This window comes from Salvelinus alpinus, chromosome 28 (genome assembly GCF_045679555.1).
Source record: "Salvelinus alpinus chromosome 28, SLU_Salpinus.1, whole genome shotgun sequence".
Lineage (NCBI taxonomy): Eukaryota > Metazoa > Chordata > Actinopteri > Salmoniformes > Salmonidae > Salvelinus > Salvelinus alpinus.
The window spans coordinates 44965097-44985586 of record NC_092113.1 but is presented as its reverse complement, the minus strand read 5'-3'; the positions used below and the strand labels follow the sequence as shown (position 1 = coordinate 44985586).

At 41.4% G+C, this 20490-nt stretch overlaps 1 protein-coding gene across 3 annotated transcripts in view; it reads right to left on the bottom strand.

Annotated features, from left to right (window-relative positions):
• The window catches only part of LOC139557922 (mitochondrial carnitine/acylcarnitine carrier protein-like), a 51610-nt gene extending 38937 nt beyond the window's left edge, over positions 1 to 12673 (bottom strand). Inside the window, exons 1-2 of one of the 3 annotated variants that reach the window (XM_071373271.1) lie at positions 12457 to 12673; positions 2714 to 2803 (exon numbers count right to left, since the gene is read on the bottom strand). In XM_071373271.1, the coding sequence (XP_071229372.1) occupies positions 2714 to 2803; positions 12457 to 12597 (231 nt within the window). In that variant the 5' untranslated portion in view covers positions 12598 to 12673. The remainder of the gene's footprint in view (positions 1 to 2713; positions 2804 to 12456) is intronic. The other 2 variants (XM_071373270.1, XM_071373269.1) reach the window with 2 other exon arrangements.
• Positions 12674 to 20490: the final 7817 nt, after the last annotated feature.

Below are 20490 nucleotides of genomic sequence, written 5' to 3'. Positions count from 1 at the left end.
GTTTTATAGTGGCTCTGATTGCGCAATCGAATCCATTCAAAACGTGATGACGTACTGACACCCAGAGGAAGACGTAGGCAGTGTCGGTTTCTCTATAGCATCTACTGGCACCTTAAAACCGATCCCAGATCAGGGGTAAAAATTTCTGAAATCTGACTCCCTGTCAGGAAAAGTGATGTAGAAGTAGTTCTGTACCACTCAGAGACAAAATTCCAACGGCTATAGAAACTAGAAAGTGTTTTCTATCCAATAATAACAATAATATGCATATTTTACGATCAAGAATTGAGCACGAGGCAGTTTAATTTGGAGACCAAAAAATGCTAATGCGGAACAGCACCCCCTATAGTTGCAAGAAGTTAACCCTGTTGCCCAAAGCTAACATTATAAGCAGCTGAGTAGCTTCCTCTGGCTAGTGAGGCTTGACCGGACCGGTTTATGTTTTGTGAATGTCACGCCCTGACATTAGAGATCCTTTTAATTCTCTATTTGGTTAGGTCAGGATGTGACTAGGGTGGGCAGTCTATGTTTTCTGATTCTTTGTTGGCCTGGTATGGTTCCCAATCAGAGGCAGCTGTCTATCGTTGTCTCTGATAGGGGCTCATATTTAGGCAGCCTTTTCCCACCTGTTGTTTGTGGGATCTTGTTTTTGTGTAGTGCCTGTGAGCACACCATTACTTCACGTTTGGTTTGTTTCTGTATTTGTTTTGGTGAGTTTCATTTATTAAAACATGTGGACGCTGCGCCTTGCTCCATTTCTAACAACGATCGTGACAGTGAAGCTAGCCACAATAAGGATTAGCCACAATCGTGGAATTTGCGGTTGGCCTTCAAAAATAAAAATCCCTCTTTGAAAGTGATGCAGAACATTACAATTTATTTAGACTAGATCATGTTATTACAAGGTTAGAGTGTTGTAATGTGGAGCAATGAAATGGGGTATCAGTCTACTTGGTGAGAACAGAACACAACTGTGAAGAGAAATATTACCGTTGTAGCTCTTATCAGGCACTTTGACTGAGGGAAATCACCTGCCCAGTCAGCCAATGGTGTGTATTGACAATCATATTGCACTGTACAGCCTTACCTAAGGATTGGGGATCAGTGACATGGGGTATCAGTCTACTCAGTATCCAAGAGCTCCTCAGACTCCAGGACGTTGTATTGTTGTCCTCTGGAACACTGGTCAATAGTAGCTTGACTGGTACAATAAATGTGGCTCAATTCAGTGGTTTCAGATTCCCACAATCAAATCAAATCAAAGTTTATTTGTCACGTGCGCTGAATACAACAAGTGTAGACCTTACAGTGAAAATGCTTACTTACAGGCTCTAAGCAATAGTGCAAAAAAGGTATTAGGTGAACAATAGGTAGGTAAAGAAATAAAACAACAGTAAAAAATACAGGCTATAAAAGTAGCGAGGCTATAGAAGTAGCGAGGCTACATACAGACACCGGTTAATCAGGCTGATTGAGGTAGTATGTACATGTAGATATAGTTAAAGTGACTATGCATATATGATGAACAGAGAGTAGCAGTAGTGTAAAAAGAGAGGTTGGGGGGGGGGGGGTGGCACACAATGCAAATAGTCCGGGTACCCATTTGGTTACCTGTTCAAGAGTCTTATGGCTTGGGGGTAAAAGCTGTTGAGAAGTCTTTTTGTCCTAGACATTGGCACTCCGGTACCGCTTGCCATGCGGTAGTAGAGAGAACAGTCTATGACTGGGGTGGCTGGGGTCTTTGACAATTTTTAGGGCCTTCCTCTGACACCGCCTGGTGTAGAGGTCCTGGATGGCAGGCAGCTTAGCCCCAGTGATGTACTGGGCCGTACGCACTACCCTCTGTAGTGCCTTGTGGCCAGAGGCCGAGCAATTGCCGTACCAGGCAGTGATGCAACCAGTCAGGATGCTCTCCATGATGCAGCTGTATAACCTTTTGAGGATCTGAGGACCCATGCCAAATCTTTTCAGTCTCCTGAGGGGGAATAGGCTTTGTCGTGCCCTCTTCACGACTGTCTTGGTGTGTTTGGACCATTGTAGTTTGTTGTTCATGGGGAGCAATAAGAGCTAACGTTCTCTGGGTGTCACTCAGTAGACTGATACCCCCATGTCATTGATCCACAATCCATAGGTAAGACTGTACAGTGAAATAAGTATGCCCCTAATGCAATTCTATAGTCTAATACAGTGGGGCAAAAAAGTATTTAGTCAGCCACCAATTGTGCAAGTTCTCCCACTTAAAAAGATGAGAGGCCTGTAATTTTCATCATAGGTACACTTCAACTATGACAGACAAAATGAGAAAAAAATATCCAGAAAATCACATTGTAGGATTTTTTATGAATTTATTTGCAAATGATGGTGGAAAATAAGTATTTGGTCACCTACAAACAATCAAGATTTCTGGCTCTCACAGACCTGTAACTTCTTCTTTAAGAGGCTCCTCTGTCCTCCACTCGTTACCTGTATTAATGGCACCTGTTTGAACTTGTTATCAGTATAAAAGACACCTGTCCACAACCTCAAACAGTCACACCTCAAACAGGTCTGTGAGACCCAGAAATCTTGCTTGTTTGTAGGTGACCAAATACTTATTTTCCACCATCATTTGCAAATAAATAAAAACTTTTATATTTATAAGGCTGTAACGTACATTTTTTTGGAGAAGTCAAGGGGTCTGAATACTTTCTGAAGGCACTGTATGTGTGTTCACCTCTTTGGAGACAGTCTTGAGGAAGCAGTCATAAGCACCTTTGTAGAGGACATCCTGGCTGCGGGCTCTGGGCTGGGTCTGTAGCCGCACCTGTGGCGTACACAATACTACAGTATTATACAGTGGTAGGATAACACACAATACTACAGTATTATACAGTGGTAGGATAACACACAATACTACAGTATTATACAGTGTAGGATAACACACAATACTACAGTAATATACAGTTGTAGGATAACACACAATACTACAGTATTATACAGTGGTAGGATAACACACAATACTACAGTATTATACAGTGGTAGGATAACACACAATACTACAGTATTATACGGTGGTAGGATAACACACAATACTACAGTATTATACGGTGGTAGGATAACACACAATACTACAGTATTATACAGTGGTAGGATAACACACAATACTACAGTATTATACAGTGGTAGGATAACACACAATACTACAGTATTATACAGTGGTAGGATAACACACAATACTACAGTATTATACAGTGGTAGGATAACACACAATACTACAGTATTATACAGTGGTAGGATAACACACAATACTACAGTATTATACAGTGGTAGGATAACACACAATACTACAGTATTATACAGTGGTAGGATAACACACAATACTACAGTAATATACAGTTGTAGGATAACACACAATACTACAGTAATATACAGTTGTAGGATAACACACAATACTACAGTATTATACAGTGGTAGGATAACACACAATACTACAGTATTATACAGTGTAGGATAACACACAATACTACAGTATTATACAGTGGTAGGATAACACACAATACTACAGTATTATACAGTGGTAGGATAAAACACAATACTACAGTATTATACAGTGGTAGGATAACACACAATACTACAGTATTATACAGTGGTAGGATAACACACAATACTACAGTATTATACAGTGGTAGGATAACACACAATACTACAGTATTATACAGTGGTAGAATAACACACAATACTACAGTATTATACAGTGTAGGATAACACACAATACTACAGTAATATACAGTTGTAGGATAACACACAATACTACAGTATTATACAGTGGTAGGATAACACACAATACTACAGTATTATACAGTGGTAGGATAACACACAATACTACAGTATTATACAGTGGTAGGATAACACACAATACTACAGTATTATACAGTGGTAGGATAACACACAATACTACAGTATTATACAGTGGTAGGATAACACACAATACTACAGTATTATACAGTGGTAGGATAACACACAATACTACAGTATTATACAGTGGTAGGATAACACACAATACTACAGTATTATACAGTGGTAGGATAACACACAATACTACAGTATTATACAGTGGTAGGATAACACACAATACTACAGTATTATACAGTGGTAGGATAACACACAATACTACAGTATTATACAGTGGTAGGATAACACACAATACTACAGTATTATACAGTGGTAGGATAACACACAATACTACAGTATTATACAGTGGTAGGATAACACACAATACTACAGTATTATACAGTGGTAGGATAACACACAATACTACAGTATTATACAGTGGTAGGATAACACACAATACTACAGTATTATACAGTGTAGGATAACACACAATACTACAGTATTATACAGTGGTAGGATAACACACAATACTACAGTATTATACAGTGGTAGGATAACACACAATACTACAGTATTATACAGTGGTAGGATAACACACAATACTACAGTATTATACAGTGTAGGATAACACACAATACTACAGTAATATACAGTTGTAGGATAACACACAATACTACCGTATTATACAGTGGTAGGATAACACACAATACTACAGTATTATACAGTGGTAGGATAACACACAATACTACAGTATTATACGGTGGTAGGATAACACACAATACTACAGTATTATACGGTGGTAGGATAACACACAATACTACAGTATTATACAGTGGTAGGATAACACACAATACTACAGTATTATACAGTGGTAGGATAACACACAATACTACAGTATTATACAGTGGTAGGATAACACACAATACTACAGTATTATACAGTGGTAGGATAACACACAATACTACAGTATTATACAGTGGTAGGATAACACACAATACTACAGTATTATACAGTGGTAGGATAACACACAATACTACAGTATTATACAGTGGTAGGATAACACACAATACTACAGTAATATACAGTTGTAGGATAACACACAATACTACAGTAATATACAGTTGTAGGATAACACACAATACTACAGTATTATACAGTGGTAGGATAACACACAATACTACAGTATTATACAGTGTAGGATAACACACAATACTACAGTATTATACAGTGGTAGGATAACACACAATACTACAGTATTATACAGTGGTAGGATAAAACACAATACTACAGTATTATACAGTGGTAGGATAACACACAATACTACAGTATTATACAGTGGTAGGATAACACACAATACTACAGTATTATACAGTGGTAGGATAACACACAATACTACAGTATTATACAGTGGTAGAATAACACACAATACTACAGTATTATACAGTGTAGGATAACACACAATACTACAGTAATATACAGTTGTAGGATAACACACAATACTACAGTATTATACAGTGGTAGGATAACACACAATACTACAGTATTATACAGTGGTAGGATAACACACAATACTACAGTATTATACAGTGGTAGGATAACACACAATACTACAGTATTATACAGTGGTAGGATAACACACAATACTACAGTATTATACAGTGGTAGGATAACACACAATACTACAGTATTATACAGTGGTAGGATAACACACAATACTACAGTATTATACAGTGGTAGGATAACACACAATACTACAGTATTATACAGTGGTAGGATAACACACAATACTACAGTATTATACAGTGGTAGGATAACACACAATACTACAGTATTATACAGTGGTAGGATAACACACAATACTACAGTATTATACAGTGGTAGGATAACACACAATACTACAGTATTATACAGTGTAGAATAACACACAATACTACAGTATTATACAGTGGTAGGATAACACACAATACTACAGTATTATACAGTGTAGGATACCACACAATACTACAGTATTATACAGTGTAGAATAACACACAATACTACAGTATTATACAGTGGTAGGATAACACACAATACTACAGTATTATACAGTGGTAGGATAACACACAATACTACAGTATTATACAGTGGTAGGATAACACACAATACTACAGTATTATACAGTGGTAGGATAACACACAATACTACAGTATTATACAGTGTAGAATAACACACAATACTACAGTATTATACAGTGGTAGGATAACACACAATACTACAGTATTATACAGTGGTAGGATACCACACAATACTACAGTATTATACAGTGGTAGGATAACACACAATACTACAGTATTATACAGTGTAGAATAACACACAATACTACAGTATTATACAGTGGTAGGATAACACACAATACTACAGTATTATACAGTGGTAGGATAACACACAATACTACAGTATTATACAGTGTAGAATAACACACAATACTACAGTATTATACAGTGGTAGGATAACACACAATACTACAGTATTATACAGTGGTAGGATAACACACAATACTACAGTATTATACAGTGGTAGGATAACACACAATACTACAGTATTATACAGTGGTAGGATAACACACAATACTACAGAGTAAATACATTTGAATTCAATAACCTTTTGACAGCATCCTTTTTGATTTAAACAAAACTCCCCATACATGTTTGTCCAGGGAAGAAGTGATCAGAAAGTGACTATTTGGACCTGAATGAGAAATATGTGCTCAAAGAAGACCTATTTTGCATACCCCACCGTACCATAAACAGGGGAACTGCTGAGGGGAGGATGGCTCATAATACGAAAGGATCGGTGTCCCGCTAGCGGTTCAAATAAATAATCATAAATATTATGGATTTTAAACATTTAGGTACATATGAGTATCTTATATCGGCTGAAAGCTTAAGTTCTTGTTAATCTAACTGCGCTGTCCGATTTACAGTAGCTATTACAGCGAAAACATACCATGCGATTGTTTGTGGATGGTGCCCCTCATCAAAATATTTTTCCACCGGCACAGGTTTCATACATTCACATATAACGATAAAGTATTCACTTACTTTTTGAAAATCTTCCTCTGATTTGTCATCCAAAGGGTAACAGCTATTTTTTTAACCTTTATTTAACTAGACAAATTCTTATTTTCAATGACAGCCTAGGAACAGTGGGTTAACTGCCTTGTTCAGGGGCAGAACAACAGATTTTTACTTTGTCAGCTTGGGGATTCGATCTTGCAACCTTCCGGTTACTAGTCCAACACTCTGACCACTAGGCTACCTGTAGTGTCGTTTTGTTAGATAAAATCCTTCTTTATATCCCAAAAGGTCTGTTTAGTTGGCGCCATCGATTTGAGTAATCCACTCGTTCAACTTGCAGAGAAAAGAATCCGAAAATCTACCCCTAAACTTTGTTTCAACAAGTCAAAAAACATGTATATTTACTCCTCAGATGTAAAATGTAATCAAACTATAATATTTCTAACGGAATGAAGTATGTTCAATAGGAAACCAATTTTAGCAGGTGTGTAATGTTTTCATGGCGTGCACAAACACGAATTTACAAGACCTTGTCCTTCTGCTAAAACTTTCTTATTCTTTTTTGAAGTTACAAGCCTGAAACCTTGAACATAGACTGCTGACATCCTGTGGAAGCCATAGGAATTGCACCCTGGGAGCTAATTCTCAAAATGACTTTAATCTTTCATTTCTAAGAGGATGGTCTCTCAAAAAAAAAAGGATTCTGGTTGGTTTTAATTTGGATTTTCTCCTTCCATATCTATTGTGTTATATTCTCCTACATTATTTTAACATTTCTACAAACTCCAAAGTGTTTTCTTTCCAATGGTACCAATTATATGCATATCCTGGCTTCAGGGCCTGAGCTACAGGCAGTTTACATTGGGCACGTCATTCAGACAGGAAGTGGAGAAAAAAGGGGCCAAGCCCTCAGAAGTTGAAAGGAATGGCATCAAAAACATGAAAACCATGTGTTTTTGATGTATTTGATACCATTCCACTAACTCCGCTGCAGCCCCCGATCCCGTACTCCACTAACTCCGCTGCAGCCCCCGATCCCGTACTCCACTAACTCCGCTGCAGCCCCCGATCCCGTACTCCACTAACTCCGCTGCAGCCCCCGATCCCGTACTCCACTAACTCCGCTGCAGCCCCCGATCCCGTACTCCACTAACTCCGCTGCAGCCCCCGATCCCGTACTCCACTAACTCCGCTGCAGCCCCCGATCCCGTACTCCACTAACTCCGCTGCAGCCCCCGATCCCGTACTCCACTAACTCCGCTGCAGCCCCCGATCCCGTACTCCACTAACTCCGCTGCAGCCCCCGATCCCGTACTCCACTAACTCCGCTGCAGCCCCCGATCCCGTACTCCACTAACTCCGCTGCAGCCCCCGATCCCGTACTCCACTAACTCCGCTGCAGCCCCCGATCCCGTACTCCACAATTAAGGTGCCACCAACCTCCTGTGCATGACAATTCATCACTGGAATTTGAATTTGATGTCATTTAAGAGTTTACAAACAGGGTTGTCAAACTATTTAATATGTTTTTTACCACATATCCTATGGGGTAGGGGTCCTATATATCCTATAGGGTAGGGGTCCTATATATCCTATAGGGTAGGGGTCCTATATATCCTATGGGGTAGGGGTCCTATATATCCTATAGGGTAGGGGTCCTATATATCCTATAGGGTAGGGGTCCTATATATCCTATGGGGTAGGGGTCCTATATATCCTATAGGGTAGGGGTCCTATATATCCTATAGGGTAGGGGTCCTATATATCCTATGGGGTAGGGGTCCTATATATCCTATGGGGTAGGGGTCCTATATATCCTATGGGGTAGCGGTCCTATATATCCTATGGGGTAGGGGTCCTATATATCCTATGGGGTAGGGGTCCTATATATCCTATGGGGTAGGGGTCCTATATATCCTATAGGGTAGGGGTCCTATATATCCTATAGGGTAGGGGTCCTATATATCCTATAGGGTAGGGGTCCTATATATCCTATAGGGTAGGGGTCCTATATATCCTATGGGGTAGGGGTCCTATATATCCTATAGGGTAGGGGTCCTATATATCCTATGGGGTAGGGGTCCTATATATCCTATAGGGTAGGGGTCCTATATATCCTATGGGGTAGGGGTCCTATATATCCTATAGGGTAGGGGTCCTATATATCCTATAGGGTAGGGGTCCTATATATCCTATAGGGTAGGGGTCCTATATATCCTATAGGGTAGGGGTCCTATATATCCTATGGGGTAGGGGTCCTATATATCCTATAGGGTAGGGGTCCTATATATCCTATGGGGTAGGGGTCCTATATATCCTATGGGGTAGGGGTCCTATATATCCTATAGGGTAGGGGTCCTATATATCCTATGGGGTAGGGGTCCTATATGTCCTATAGTGTATGGGGTCCTATATATCCTATAGGGTAGGGGTCCTATATATCCTATAGGGTAGGGGTCTGCATGCATAGTTTACAGGAATGTGTGTTGAAGGAAGGATGAACTTTTTAACACTTACAGATATGAGCAGTATGTGGAGGGTGTGTGTGTGGAGGGTATGTGTGTGGAGGGTGTGTGTGTGTGGAGGGTGTGTGTGTGGAGGGTGTGTGGGTGGAGGGTGTGTGGGTGGAGGGTGTGTGTGTGTGTGAAGTGTGTGTGTGTGGAGGGTGTGTGTGTGGAGGGTGTGTGTGTGGAGAGTGTGTGGGTGGAGGGTGTGTGTGTGGAGGGTGTGTGTGTGGAGGGTGTGTGTGTGGAGGGTGTGTGTGTGGAGGGTGTGTGTGTGGAGGGTGTGTGGGTGGAGGGTGTGTGTGTGTGGAGGGTGTGTGTGTGGAGGGTGTGTGTGTGGAGGGTGTGTGTGGAGGGTGTGTGTGTGGAGGGTGTGTGTGTGGAGGGTGTGTGTGTGGAGTGTGTGTGTGTGGAGGGTGTGTGTGGAGGGTGTGTGTGTGGAGGGTGTGTGTGTGGAGGGTGGGTGTGTGTGTCTATATTGATCAGGACACAGAGACTATTCAGTACAACATTGGAAATTAATGTTGAAAGATCCATTTAAATTCCTAAAATGTAAGTTGAAAATTGTTGTCACTGCTTCCTGTTGACAAGACGTTTTGATAAATAGGCCAATGTCAAAACACAGTTTTACGTGTCCAGGTCAATAACCAATATGCAGAAACAGGTTGTGATATATTGAAAACATAAAATGTACTATCTACACGTACATGTGCAACAATAGTAATCATACTACTATTTACAAGCACCTTATAAACTGCTCACACAACAAAACCCCTGCTGTCTCATCGATTAGGGAGGGGATACGCACTGTTGAAACTACACAACTGAAAAGTTCACCTAATTTCAATGTATCTGATTAAAACAAGCAGTCAGAGTGTGGAGAATCATTGTAACATCTAAACCGCTGTGAAATATCTTCTCAATAACCCACAATATAGTATTTTCAGCTGTTTGAAACAAAACTGAAAGTAAATACAGCAAAAAAACTAAACTTAAGAACGGGAAGCATAGAAATAGCGCACATAGGCCTCCCGGGTGGCACAGTGGTCTAGGGCACTGCATCGCAGCGCAAGCTCTGGGATCGCGCCCAGGCTCTGTCGCAGCCGGCCGCGACCGGGAGGTCCGTGGGGCGACGCACAATTGGCCTAGCGTCGTCCGGGTTAGGGAGGGTTTGGCCGTTAGGGATATCCTTGTCTCATCGCGCACCAGCGACTCCTGTGGCGGGCGCAGTGCGCGCTAACCAAGGGGGCCAGGTGCACGGTGTTTCCTCCGACACATTGGTGCGGCTGGCTTCCGGGTTGGAGGCGCGCTGTGTTAAGAAGCAGTGCGGCTTGGTTGGGTTGTGTTTCGGAGGACGCATGGCTTTCGACCTTCGTCTCTCCCGAGCCCGAACGGGAGTTGTAGCGATGAGACAAGATAGTAATTACTAACAATTGGATACCACGAAATTGGGGAGAAAAGGGGGTAAAATACAAAATATAAATAAAAAATACAAAAAATAATACAAAAATAAAAAATATTTTAAAAAGAAATAGAACAGATTTACTGCATCTTAGACTTTCAATGATAATGACAGATCTATAACACATAGAGTAGATCTACTACATCTTAGACTTTCAACGAGAGTGACAGATCTATAACATAGAACAGATTTACTGCATCTTAGACTTTCAATGATAATGACAGATCTATAACACATAGAGTAGATCTACTGCATCTTAAACTTTCAACCAGTGACAGATCTTTCAGTACATTTATTTCTATGTGAAGTTGGTCGGGTCACCCAAACAGTTACATATTGCAGCTTTAAGTGATAGTTTCACATTCAAATCTATGTATTGGTGTGTGGCCAAGAAGTTTTATAGAGAGAGAACCCAACATTTTTCGTGCCATTTGAGAGTTTGAAATTTAAGTCCTGCGGACCCAAGTGCGTGACAGAATCAACAGTACAAAACCAAAGATATTGACAGTGGTGGAAAAAGTTCCCAATTGTCATACTTGAGTAAAAGTAAAGATAACGTAATAGAAAATGACTCAAGTAAAAGTGAAAGTCACCCAGTAAAATACTACTTGAGTAAAAGTACTTGGTTTTAAATATACTTAAGTATCAAGAGTAAAAGTATGAATAATTTTAAATTCCTTCTATTAAGCAAACCAGACGGCACAATTTTTTATTTTACTTACGGATAGCCAGGGGCATACTCCAACAGTCAGACATAATTTACAAACGATGCATTTGTGTTTAGTGAGTCCACCAGATCAGAGGCAGTAGGGATGACCAAGGAGGTTCTTTTGATAAGTCAAATAAAAATCTAATCACATACACATGGTTAGCAGATGTTAATGCAAGTGTAGCGTAATGCTTGTAAGTGTGTGAATTTGACAATTTTCTTTCCTGCTAAGCATTCAAAATGTAACGAGTACTTTTGGGTGTCATGGAAAATGTAAGGAGTAAAAGGTACATTATTTTCTTTAGGAATGTAGTGCTGTAAAAGTTGTCAAAAATAGAAATAGTAAAGTATAGTAAAGTACAGATACCCCAAAAAACTACTTAAGTTGTACTTCAAGGTATTTTTACACCGCTGGATATTGATCAGTTTTAAGCAATCGATTTTATGTCGTCGTGATAACTAAAAACTCTATACTAACATCACCAATCTGAGGTCAAAAGGATGGGTAATTCCACTGCATTTTATAGGGTGAAAATGCAAGTTTGTGGAAGATAGTAACACAAATTTTCCACATGAGGGAAATTAGCATAATATAACATAATTAAACAACTGCAACAATGACACTATGTCCCACTCATTATGTCCCACTCATTATGTCCCACTCATTATGTCCCACTCACTATGTCCCACTCATTATGTCCCACTCATTATGTCCCACTCACTCATAAAAATTCTCTCAAACACAATTTAACTGAGCGCACTAGACTAGAGCCACAGTGCCTGTGCAGCAGAATGTTTGATGTCCCTATATATAGGCTAAAAACGATAGAAGTAACGGCACTTAAATAAAGTCACCTTGATTGTGTCGAGCGGGTGTCCCACGAACAGAAGGCACGCTCCTCCGGCTCCTCCCGCCACAAAGTTCTTTAACGGAGAGATATGTTTCTCCTGGCTGCCCTGGAGGAGCTCCAGCTCCAACTCTCCCAACTCTCCCATTCTCTTCTCACATAATAACCTACTAGACACTCGCGCACTCTCTTCTTCCCCCTCATTGCGCACGTGACTTCCCTTCTGATCCCCAACGGTTCAAACTGTTCAAACACACACTCAACATCACGTGTCTCCTCCTCTCTGCCCACGACCGTCTCTTTCTCTGCTGGACTTCCACTGAACCTCTCTCAATTCAAAGGGACTTTATTTATTTATCTCACAAAAGTGAGATGAAACCAATGTAACAACATCAACCAATACTGCTCTCTTGTTCATGAAGACTTGAGCCTTTAGCGGCCGTCCTCTCCGCTCCATTAGGCTGTAGGTCTATGGAAAATCTATTTTTAGGAGTGCATGCAAAGCAGTGCACAACTCTAGATTTCTTGCTGTTGTGTATTAGCGACACCTAGTGGTGCAATACCAGCGGTGCACGAGGAGTCACCTGAGGATAAAATAAACCTTATGCACTCTAGAAGCTGGGTGAGTGCAGGAAAAGTGAATTTGTAAAGGGACTTTTCACGAAAACCTAGCCTAGCCGTTCAGTTAACACAGCTAACCAGCAAACAAGTGTGCTAGCTAGCAAAAGAAGCTAAGAACAATGGCACTGAGCTTACCTTCTCTCCCGCCGTTTGATGTGCATTCTGACCCAGCCGTTTGATGTGCATTCTGACCCAGCCGTTTGATGTGCATTCTGACCAGCCGTTTGATGTGCATTCTGACCAGCCGTTTGATGTGCATTCTGACCCAGCCGTTTGATGTGCATTCTGACCAGCCGTTTGATGTGCATTCTGACCCAGCCGTTTGATGTGCATTCTGACCCAGCCGTTTGATGTGCATTCTGACCCAGCCGTTTGATGTGCATTCTGACCCAGCCGTTTGATGTGCATTCTGACCCAGCCGTTTGATGTGCATTCTGACCCAGCCGTTTGATGTGCATTCTGACCCAGCCGTTTGATGTGCATTCTGACCCAGCCGTTTGATGTGCATTCTGACCCAGCCGTTTGATGTGCATTCTGACCAGCCAGTGTTGGTTTGCAATGAGCAAAATGGATGAATACATCCAAGACATCTAATGATGACCACGATGTTAAATGTTTCAGATCTGGTCAGGAGGACAAGACATCTAATGATGACCACAATGTTAAATGTTTCAGATCTGGTCAGGAGGACAAGACATCTAATGATGACCACAATGTTAAATGTTTCAGATCTGGTCAGGAGGACAAGACATCTAATGATGACCACAATGTTAAATGTTTCAGATCTGGTCAGGAGGACAAGACATCTAATGATGACCACAATGTTAAATGTTTCAGATCTGATCAGGAGGACAAGACATCTAATGATGACCACGATGTTAAATGTTTCAGATCTGGTCAGGAGGACAAGACATCTAATGATGACCACAATGTTAAATGTTTCAGATCTGGTCAGGAGGACAAGACATCTAATGATGACCACAATGTTAAATGTTTCAGATCTGACCAGGAGGACAAGACATCTAATGATGACCACGATGTTAAATGTTTCAGATCTGGTCAGGAGGACAAGACATCTAATGATGACCACAATGTTAAATGTTTCAGATCTGGTCAGGAGGACAAGACATCTAATGATGACCACAATGTTAAATGTTTCAGATCTGGTCAGGAGGACAAGACATCTAATGATGACCACAATGTTAAATGTTTCAGATCTGGTCAGGAGGACAAGACATCTAATGATGACCACAATGTTAAATGTTTCAGATCTGGTCAGGAGGACAAGACATCTAATGATGACCACAATGTTAAATGTTTCAGATCTGGTCAGGAGGACAAGACATCTAATGATGACCACGATGTTAAATGTTTCAGATCTGGTCAGGAGGACAAGACATCTAATGATGACCACGATGTTAAATGTTTCAGATCTGGTCAGGAGGACAAGACATCTAATGATGACCACAATGTTAAATGTTTCAGATCTGGTCAGGATGGCCACACTTCCCAGCAGTACTGAAGACGCTGAAAGACAGTTATTAGTCAATGGCCAGCCAGTTAGTAGGGATATCACCAGGAGGACATGTCAGGAGAAGTGTTCTTCTCAAAACTGGACCTAAAGTGGGGATATTATCAGATCGAACTGAAACCTCGAGTCTCGTTCCCAGACCACATGTGAGTTACACAGGCTTGTGCCGTAACAAGAGACTAATGTTTCAATGTCTCCTCTGCTCCTGAGACATATCAACACATTCCCCCTCAAGTCCTACAAACATCTCAGATGATATCACTGTGTTTGGGAAGAACACACAAGAACAGAACAAACGACTACACCAAGTCCTGAGACGACTGCAGGAGAGGGGGCTCAATCTCAACAGTGACAAATGTGAATTCCGACTGACGGAGATGGAGTTCGTGGGCCACATTCTCTCGAGGAACGGCATCGGAGCAGCACAGTCAAAGATGGAAGTGGTGCAGAACACACGCAGACCGACAAATGCTGAAGTAAGGAGTTTCTTAGGAATAGTAAACTACTGTGCTGATGTATCCCTAATCTGGCAACCACATCCAAACCGCAGAGAAGACGCACAAAAACATCATGTAAACGGACATGGGGAGATGAACAAGAATCACCAATCAACACGCTGAAGAACGCACTGGCCAGGTCATAAAACATGGCCTACTTCAATCAAGATGCAGAGACACATGTGATTGTGGATGTTACTTCAGTGGGGCTTCTTGAGTCAGAAGCAAAAAGGCCAGTGTACTATGCTAGCCGTGCAGACCAGTGTACTATGCTAGCCGTGCAGGCCAGTGTGCTATGCTAGCCGTGCAGGCCAGTGTACTATGCTAGCCGTGCAGGCCAGTGTACTATGCTAACCGTGCAGGCCAGTGTACTATGCTAACCGTGCAGGCCAGTGTACTATGCTAGCCGTGCAGGCCAGTGTACTATGCTAACCGTGCAGGCCAGTGTACTATGCTAGCCGTGCAGACCAGTGTACTATGCTAGCCGTGCAGGCCAGTGTGCTATGCTAGCCGTGCAGGCCAGTGTGCTATGCTAGCCGTGCAGGCCAGTGTACTATGCTAGCCGTGCAGGCCAGTGTACTATGCTAACCGTGCAGGCCAGTGTACTATGCTAGCCGTGCAGGCCAGTGTACTATGCTAGCCGTGCAGGCCAGTGTACTATGCTAGCCGTGCAGGCCAGTGTACTATGCTAGCCGTGCTCTCACAGATGTAGAGCAACGCTATTCTCAGACTGAAAGAGAGGCACTTGCCATAGTCTGGGCGTGCAATAAGTTTCATGTTCAACATAGAACAAAAACATAGAATGCCCACCCCAACTCACGCCCTGACCAACCAAAATAGAGACATAAAAAGGATCCCTAAGGTCAGGGCGTGACAGCAGCTAGGAATTCGGTATCATTGAACGCGAAGACCGACAACCGCCGAAACATCTATTCTATAACGACATGAATGAATGTCACTCTGAACTATCCAATCTAACCACGACAGAGACAGACAGAGGGCGGACAAACTCTCCAACAGAAACAAACTTTTCAACAGAGATCCCGACGACACACTGAGCGTAAATATATATATTGATTGCAATTATTCCCGAATGAGTGAGCGTTCATGTGCAAAGGATTAGCATTTCAATTGTTATAATTATCAACTTTGTAGTGTCTCATATCAGTTATCCCACTAGGGAAACTCCGTTATCATTGCCTTGTAACTATCTACTGTTTGTTTATGCATTTCAGTGAATTACTTAGTTAGGAAATAAATATTTTAAGACAATTGATGTATGGATGACTCATAGTGAAGACTGGGTTCGTGCAGATAACCAACAATTTATGACGTTTGGAATGAGACTAACGTGAGGTAAATAATTCATTAATTCGAAGACTAAGTGATCAGATATTCAAATATCTGAAAGTTATATTTGGAAAATTATAACTTTGTAATCTGAATATTTTCCTTGGTGCCCCGACTTCCTAGTTAATTACAGTTACATGATTAATCAGTTTAATCACGTAATAATAATTATAGAGAGTTATTTGATAAGTCTTCAGTTTAATGATGCCAAAGACACGACACTGCCTAGACAAGTGCCTGAACCTGATGAGGCCATTCAACTACACCCTCGACCCCCAAAGACACGACACTGCCTAGACAAGTGCCTGAACCTGATGAGGCCATTCAACTACACCCTCGACCCCCAAAGACACGACACTGCCTAGACAAGTGCCTGAACCTGATGAGGCCATTCAACTACACCCTCGACCCCCAAAGACTCAGACATCAAGCTGTGCATCTGAAAGTCTATGTTTAGATAGACATGTTGCCATAATGGATCAGAATAATCTCCGGCACAGTCTGAATGGCAGGGCAGTCTACCCCTAGCCATCACAGAAAAGTTACGGCAAAAATGATTGTCAAATAAATATAGTTAACTAAAGAGTTCCAGCAATGTAACCAGTGTTATGGGTGGTCGTTTACATAAAGTAGAAATAAACATTACAGTATGTTGTTGGGAAATATGTATACAAGAGATACTTTTTTGGGTACTAAATAATGGTTTGTTACGTTATAATGCATAGATCTACAGTTTGGAGATGTGTTATCATAAATGTTCGTCAAACATCTAAGAGGAGGGATTTAGTGTATTAGCGACACCTAGTGGTGCAATACCAACGGGGCACGAGGAGTCACCTGAGGATCGGACGGAGGTTATGCTTGGAGGACCAAGAATAAAGTACAAGTCAATGAATGTTTGTCACAACCCGGCTCGTGGGAAGTGACGACGAGCTCTTATAGGACCAGGGCACAAAATAATAATAATCAATAGTTTTGCTCTTTATTTAGCCATCTTACATATAAAACCTTATTTGTTCATCAGAATTGTTCAATAACTCACCACAGGTTAATACCACTCCACTATGTCTCCCTGTCATGGCGTTTGTGCCATCAGTACAGATACCAACACATCTTGACCACCAAAGTTCATTAGATGTCACAAAGCTGTCTAGTACTTTAATGAAGCTGCCAGTTTAAAACTTTTGAACAGTAGTGTATGTGAGAATTACCGCCCCCAGGTGGTGAGGGTAGGTAACAACACATCCGCCATGCTAATCCTCAACACTGGGGTGCATGCTCAGTCCCCTCCTGTGCTCCCTGTTCACTCATGACTGCACGGCCAGGCACGACTCCAACACCATCATTAAGTTTGCCGATGACACAACAGTGGTAGGCCTGATCACCGACAACGACGAGACAGTATATAGCGAGGAGGTGAGAGATCTGGCCGTGTGGTGCCAGGACAACAACCTCTCCCTCAATGTAATGTACTGGGCCGTAGTGCGTACGGCCCAGTACATTACTGGGTCCAAGCTTCCTGCCGTCCAGGACCTCTATACCAGGCGGTGTCAGAGGAAAGCCCTACAAGTTGTCCAAGACTCCATCCACCATAGTCATAGACTGTTCTCTCTGCTCCGCATGGCAAGTGGTACCGGAGCGCCAAGTCTAGGTCCAAGAGGCTCCTAAACAGCTTCTACCCCCAAGCCATAAGACTCCTGAACAATCAAATGGCCACCCAGACTATTTGCATTGCCACCCCCCTTTTCTATTCTGCTGCAACTCTCGGTTATTAAATATGCAAAAGTCACTTTAATAAATCTACCCACATGTAAATATTACCTACATTTCCTCCACTAACTGGTGGCCCCTCACATTGACTCTGTACCGGTTCCCCATGTATATAGCCTCGCTATTGTTATTTTATTGCTGCTCTTTAATTATTTGTTACTTTTATTTCTTATTTTTTGGGGTACTTAAAACTGCATTGTTGGTTAAGGGCTTGTAATTTAGCATTTCACTGTAAGGACTACACCTGTTGTATTCGGCGCATGTGAAAAATACGATTTGATTGTTGTATTGTCTGGATGTGATGGTCAGTTGCATTGTTGTCTTGTCTGGACCCACACACCCATATGCACACTCACACCCACACACCCATATGCACACTCACACCCACACACCCATATGCACACCCACACCCACAATAAGTCACAGTGTAGTGGTATCTTGGTTATGCATAGTCCCAGTTTATTAGTAGCTGTGGGGTTAATTAATTAGATACACGATGCAACAAGCAGGTACAATATCACTTGTTTAACCCTCCCCTCTAATGTGTTCATCCCTCCCTTCCTCCCCAGTAGCTCTGTGAGGCTTCAGATTGTATTGATATTAATATTAGTCATATACTTATTGGTTATTGTAAAATATTCATATTTTCCCTTTTCTAGTTTTTGTTGTTTTTCTCTGTGTTTATAGTTGTAAAAGAAGGCTGCGACAGACAGACAGACAGACAGACAGACAGATAGATAGACAGGTTAATTTCCAATTGATTTCTATGAGTATTTTTCAACTCATTACTTCCAAACTGTATTGTCCCTGACAGCTTGACAGATATGACCCATTAACTTCTTAGTCGGAACTAGGAAACTCCAAAATCTCTGACATGCTGATTGATGTAGTTATACAACAAATTAGCAAGTTGGAAATTTCAGACTTTCCTAGTTCCGAGTAGCATGGAGCAGAGGCTGGACCAGAGAGGAGTCTGTAGAGCGTATTGGGTTCATTCCAGTTTGTCTATATTGCAGTCTCTCTGCTCACAATGCCATTAAAAGTGTTCAACCACATGAATATGACATTTGAATCATCTGAGATGCCCAGGGACACTGCTACTAAGGCGCCCTGGAACAACACCACAAACTGGCCTCTCTGGGCCAATCAGGCTTCTCTCCTGTTCCTCTTTGCCCTGCCCACTTTTCAAAAGACGCGTTGAGCTTCCTGGTGATGATGTAATGATCGTGTTCTTTCAACACTGACTGAACATTGGCCCTTTTTGTTTTACAGATATGACATTTCTAATCAATAATCAATGTTAACTAATAAATGGTTACAGATATGACATTTCTAATCAATAATCAATGTTAACTAATAAATTGTTACACGTATGACATTTCTTATCAATAATCAATGTTAACTAATAAATTGTTACACGTATGACATTTCTTATCAATAATCAATGTTAACTAATAAATTGTTACACGTATGACATTTCTTATCAATAATCAATGTTAACTAATAAATTGTTACACGTATGACATTTCTTATCAATAATCAATGTTAACTAATAAATTGTTACACGTATGACATTTCTTATCAATAATCAATGTTAACTAATAAATGGTTACAGGTATGACATTTCTCATCAATAATCTATAGCTGCTGTTTATCTAACATACAGAAACATAAGTTGAAAGATTTTCTAGGATCTAAACACAGGCGTCTGGACTACAAGCCAATACAGAAACCAACCATTCAAGCTGTAAGGATTAGTATCATAGATATGATGACAGACAGGAACAGCAGTTTAACTGAAGAGAGCAGTGGGAGCTACAAAACCAAGTGACATTAAAATAATCACTTTGAAAAAGGATCAATTGAAATGATGATCAGATAGATAACAATCTTCAGCTTCTATTTACATTCAGAGAATGATACTTCTGATTCTCTCCCTCTTCTCTACTCCCTCTCTCTCTCCTCCCTCTCTTCTCCCTCTCTCCCTCTCTCTCCTTCTGCTCTCTCTCTCCTCCCTCTCTACTCCCTCCTCTCTCCTCCCTCCTCTCTCCTCCCTCTCTCCTCCCTCTCTCCTCCCTCTTCTCTACTCCCTCTTCTCTACTCCCTCTCTCTCTCCCTCCTCTCTCCTCCCTCTCTCTCTCCCTCCTCTCTCCTCCTCCCTTCTCTCCTCCCTCTCTCTCTCCCTCCTCTCTCCTCCCTCTTCTCTCCTCCCTCTTCTCTCCTCCCTCTTCTCTCCTCCCTCCTCTCTCCTCCCTCCTCCTCTCTCTCTCCT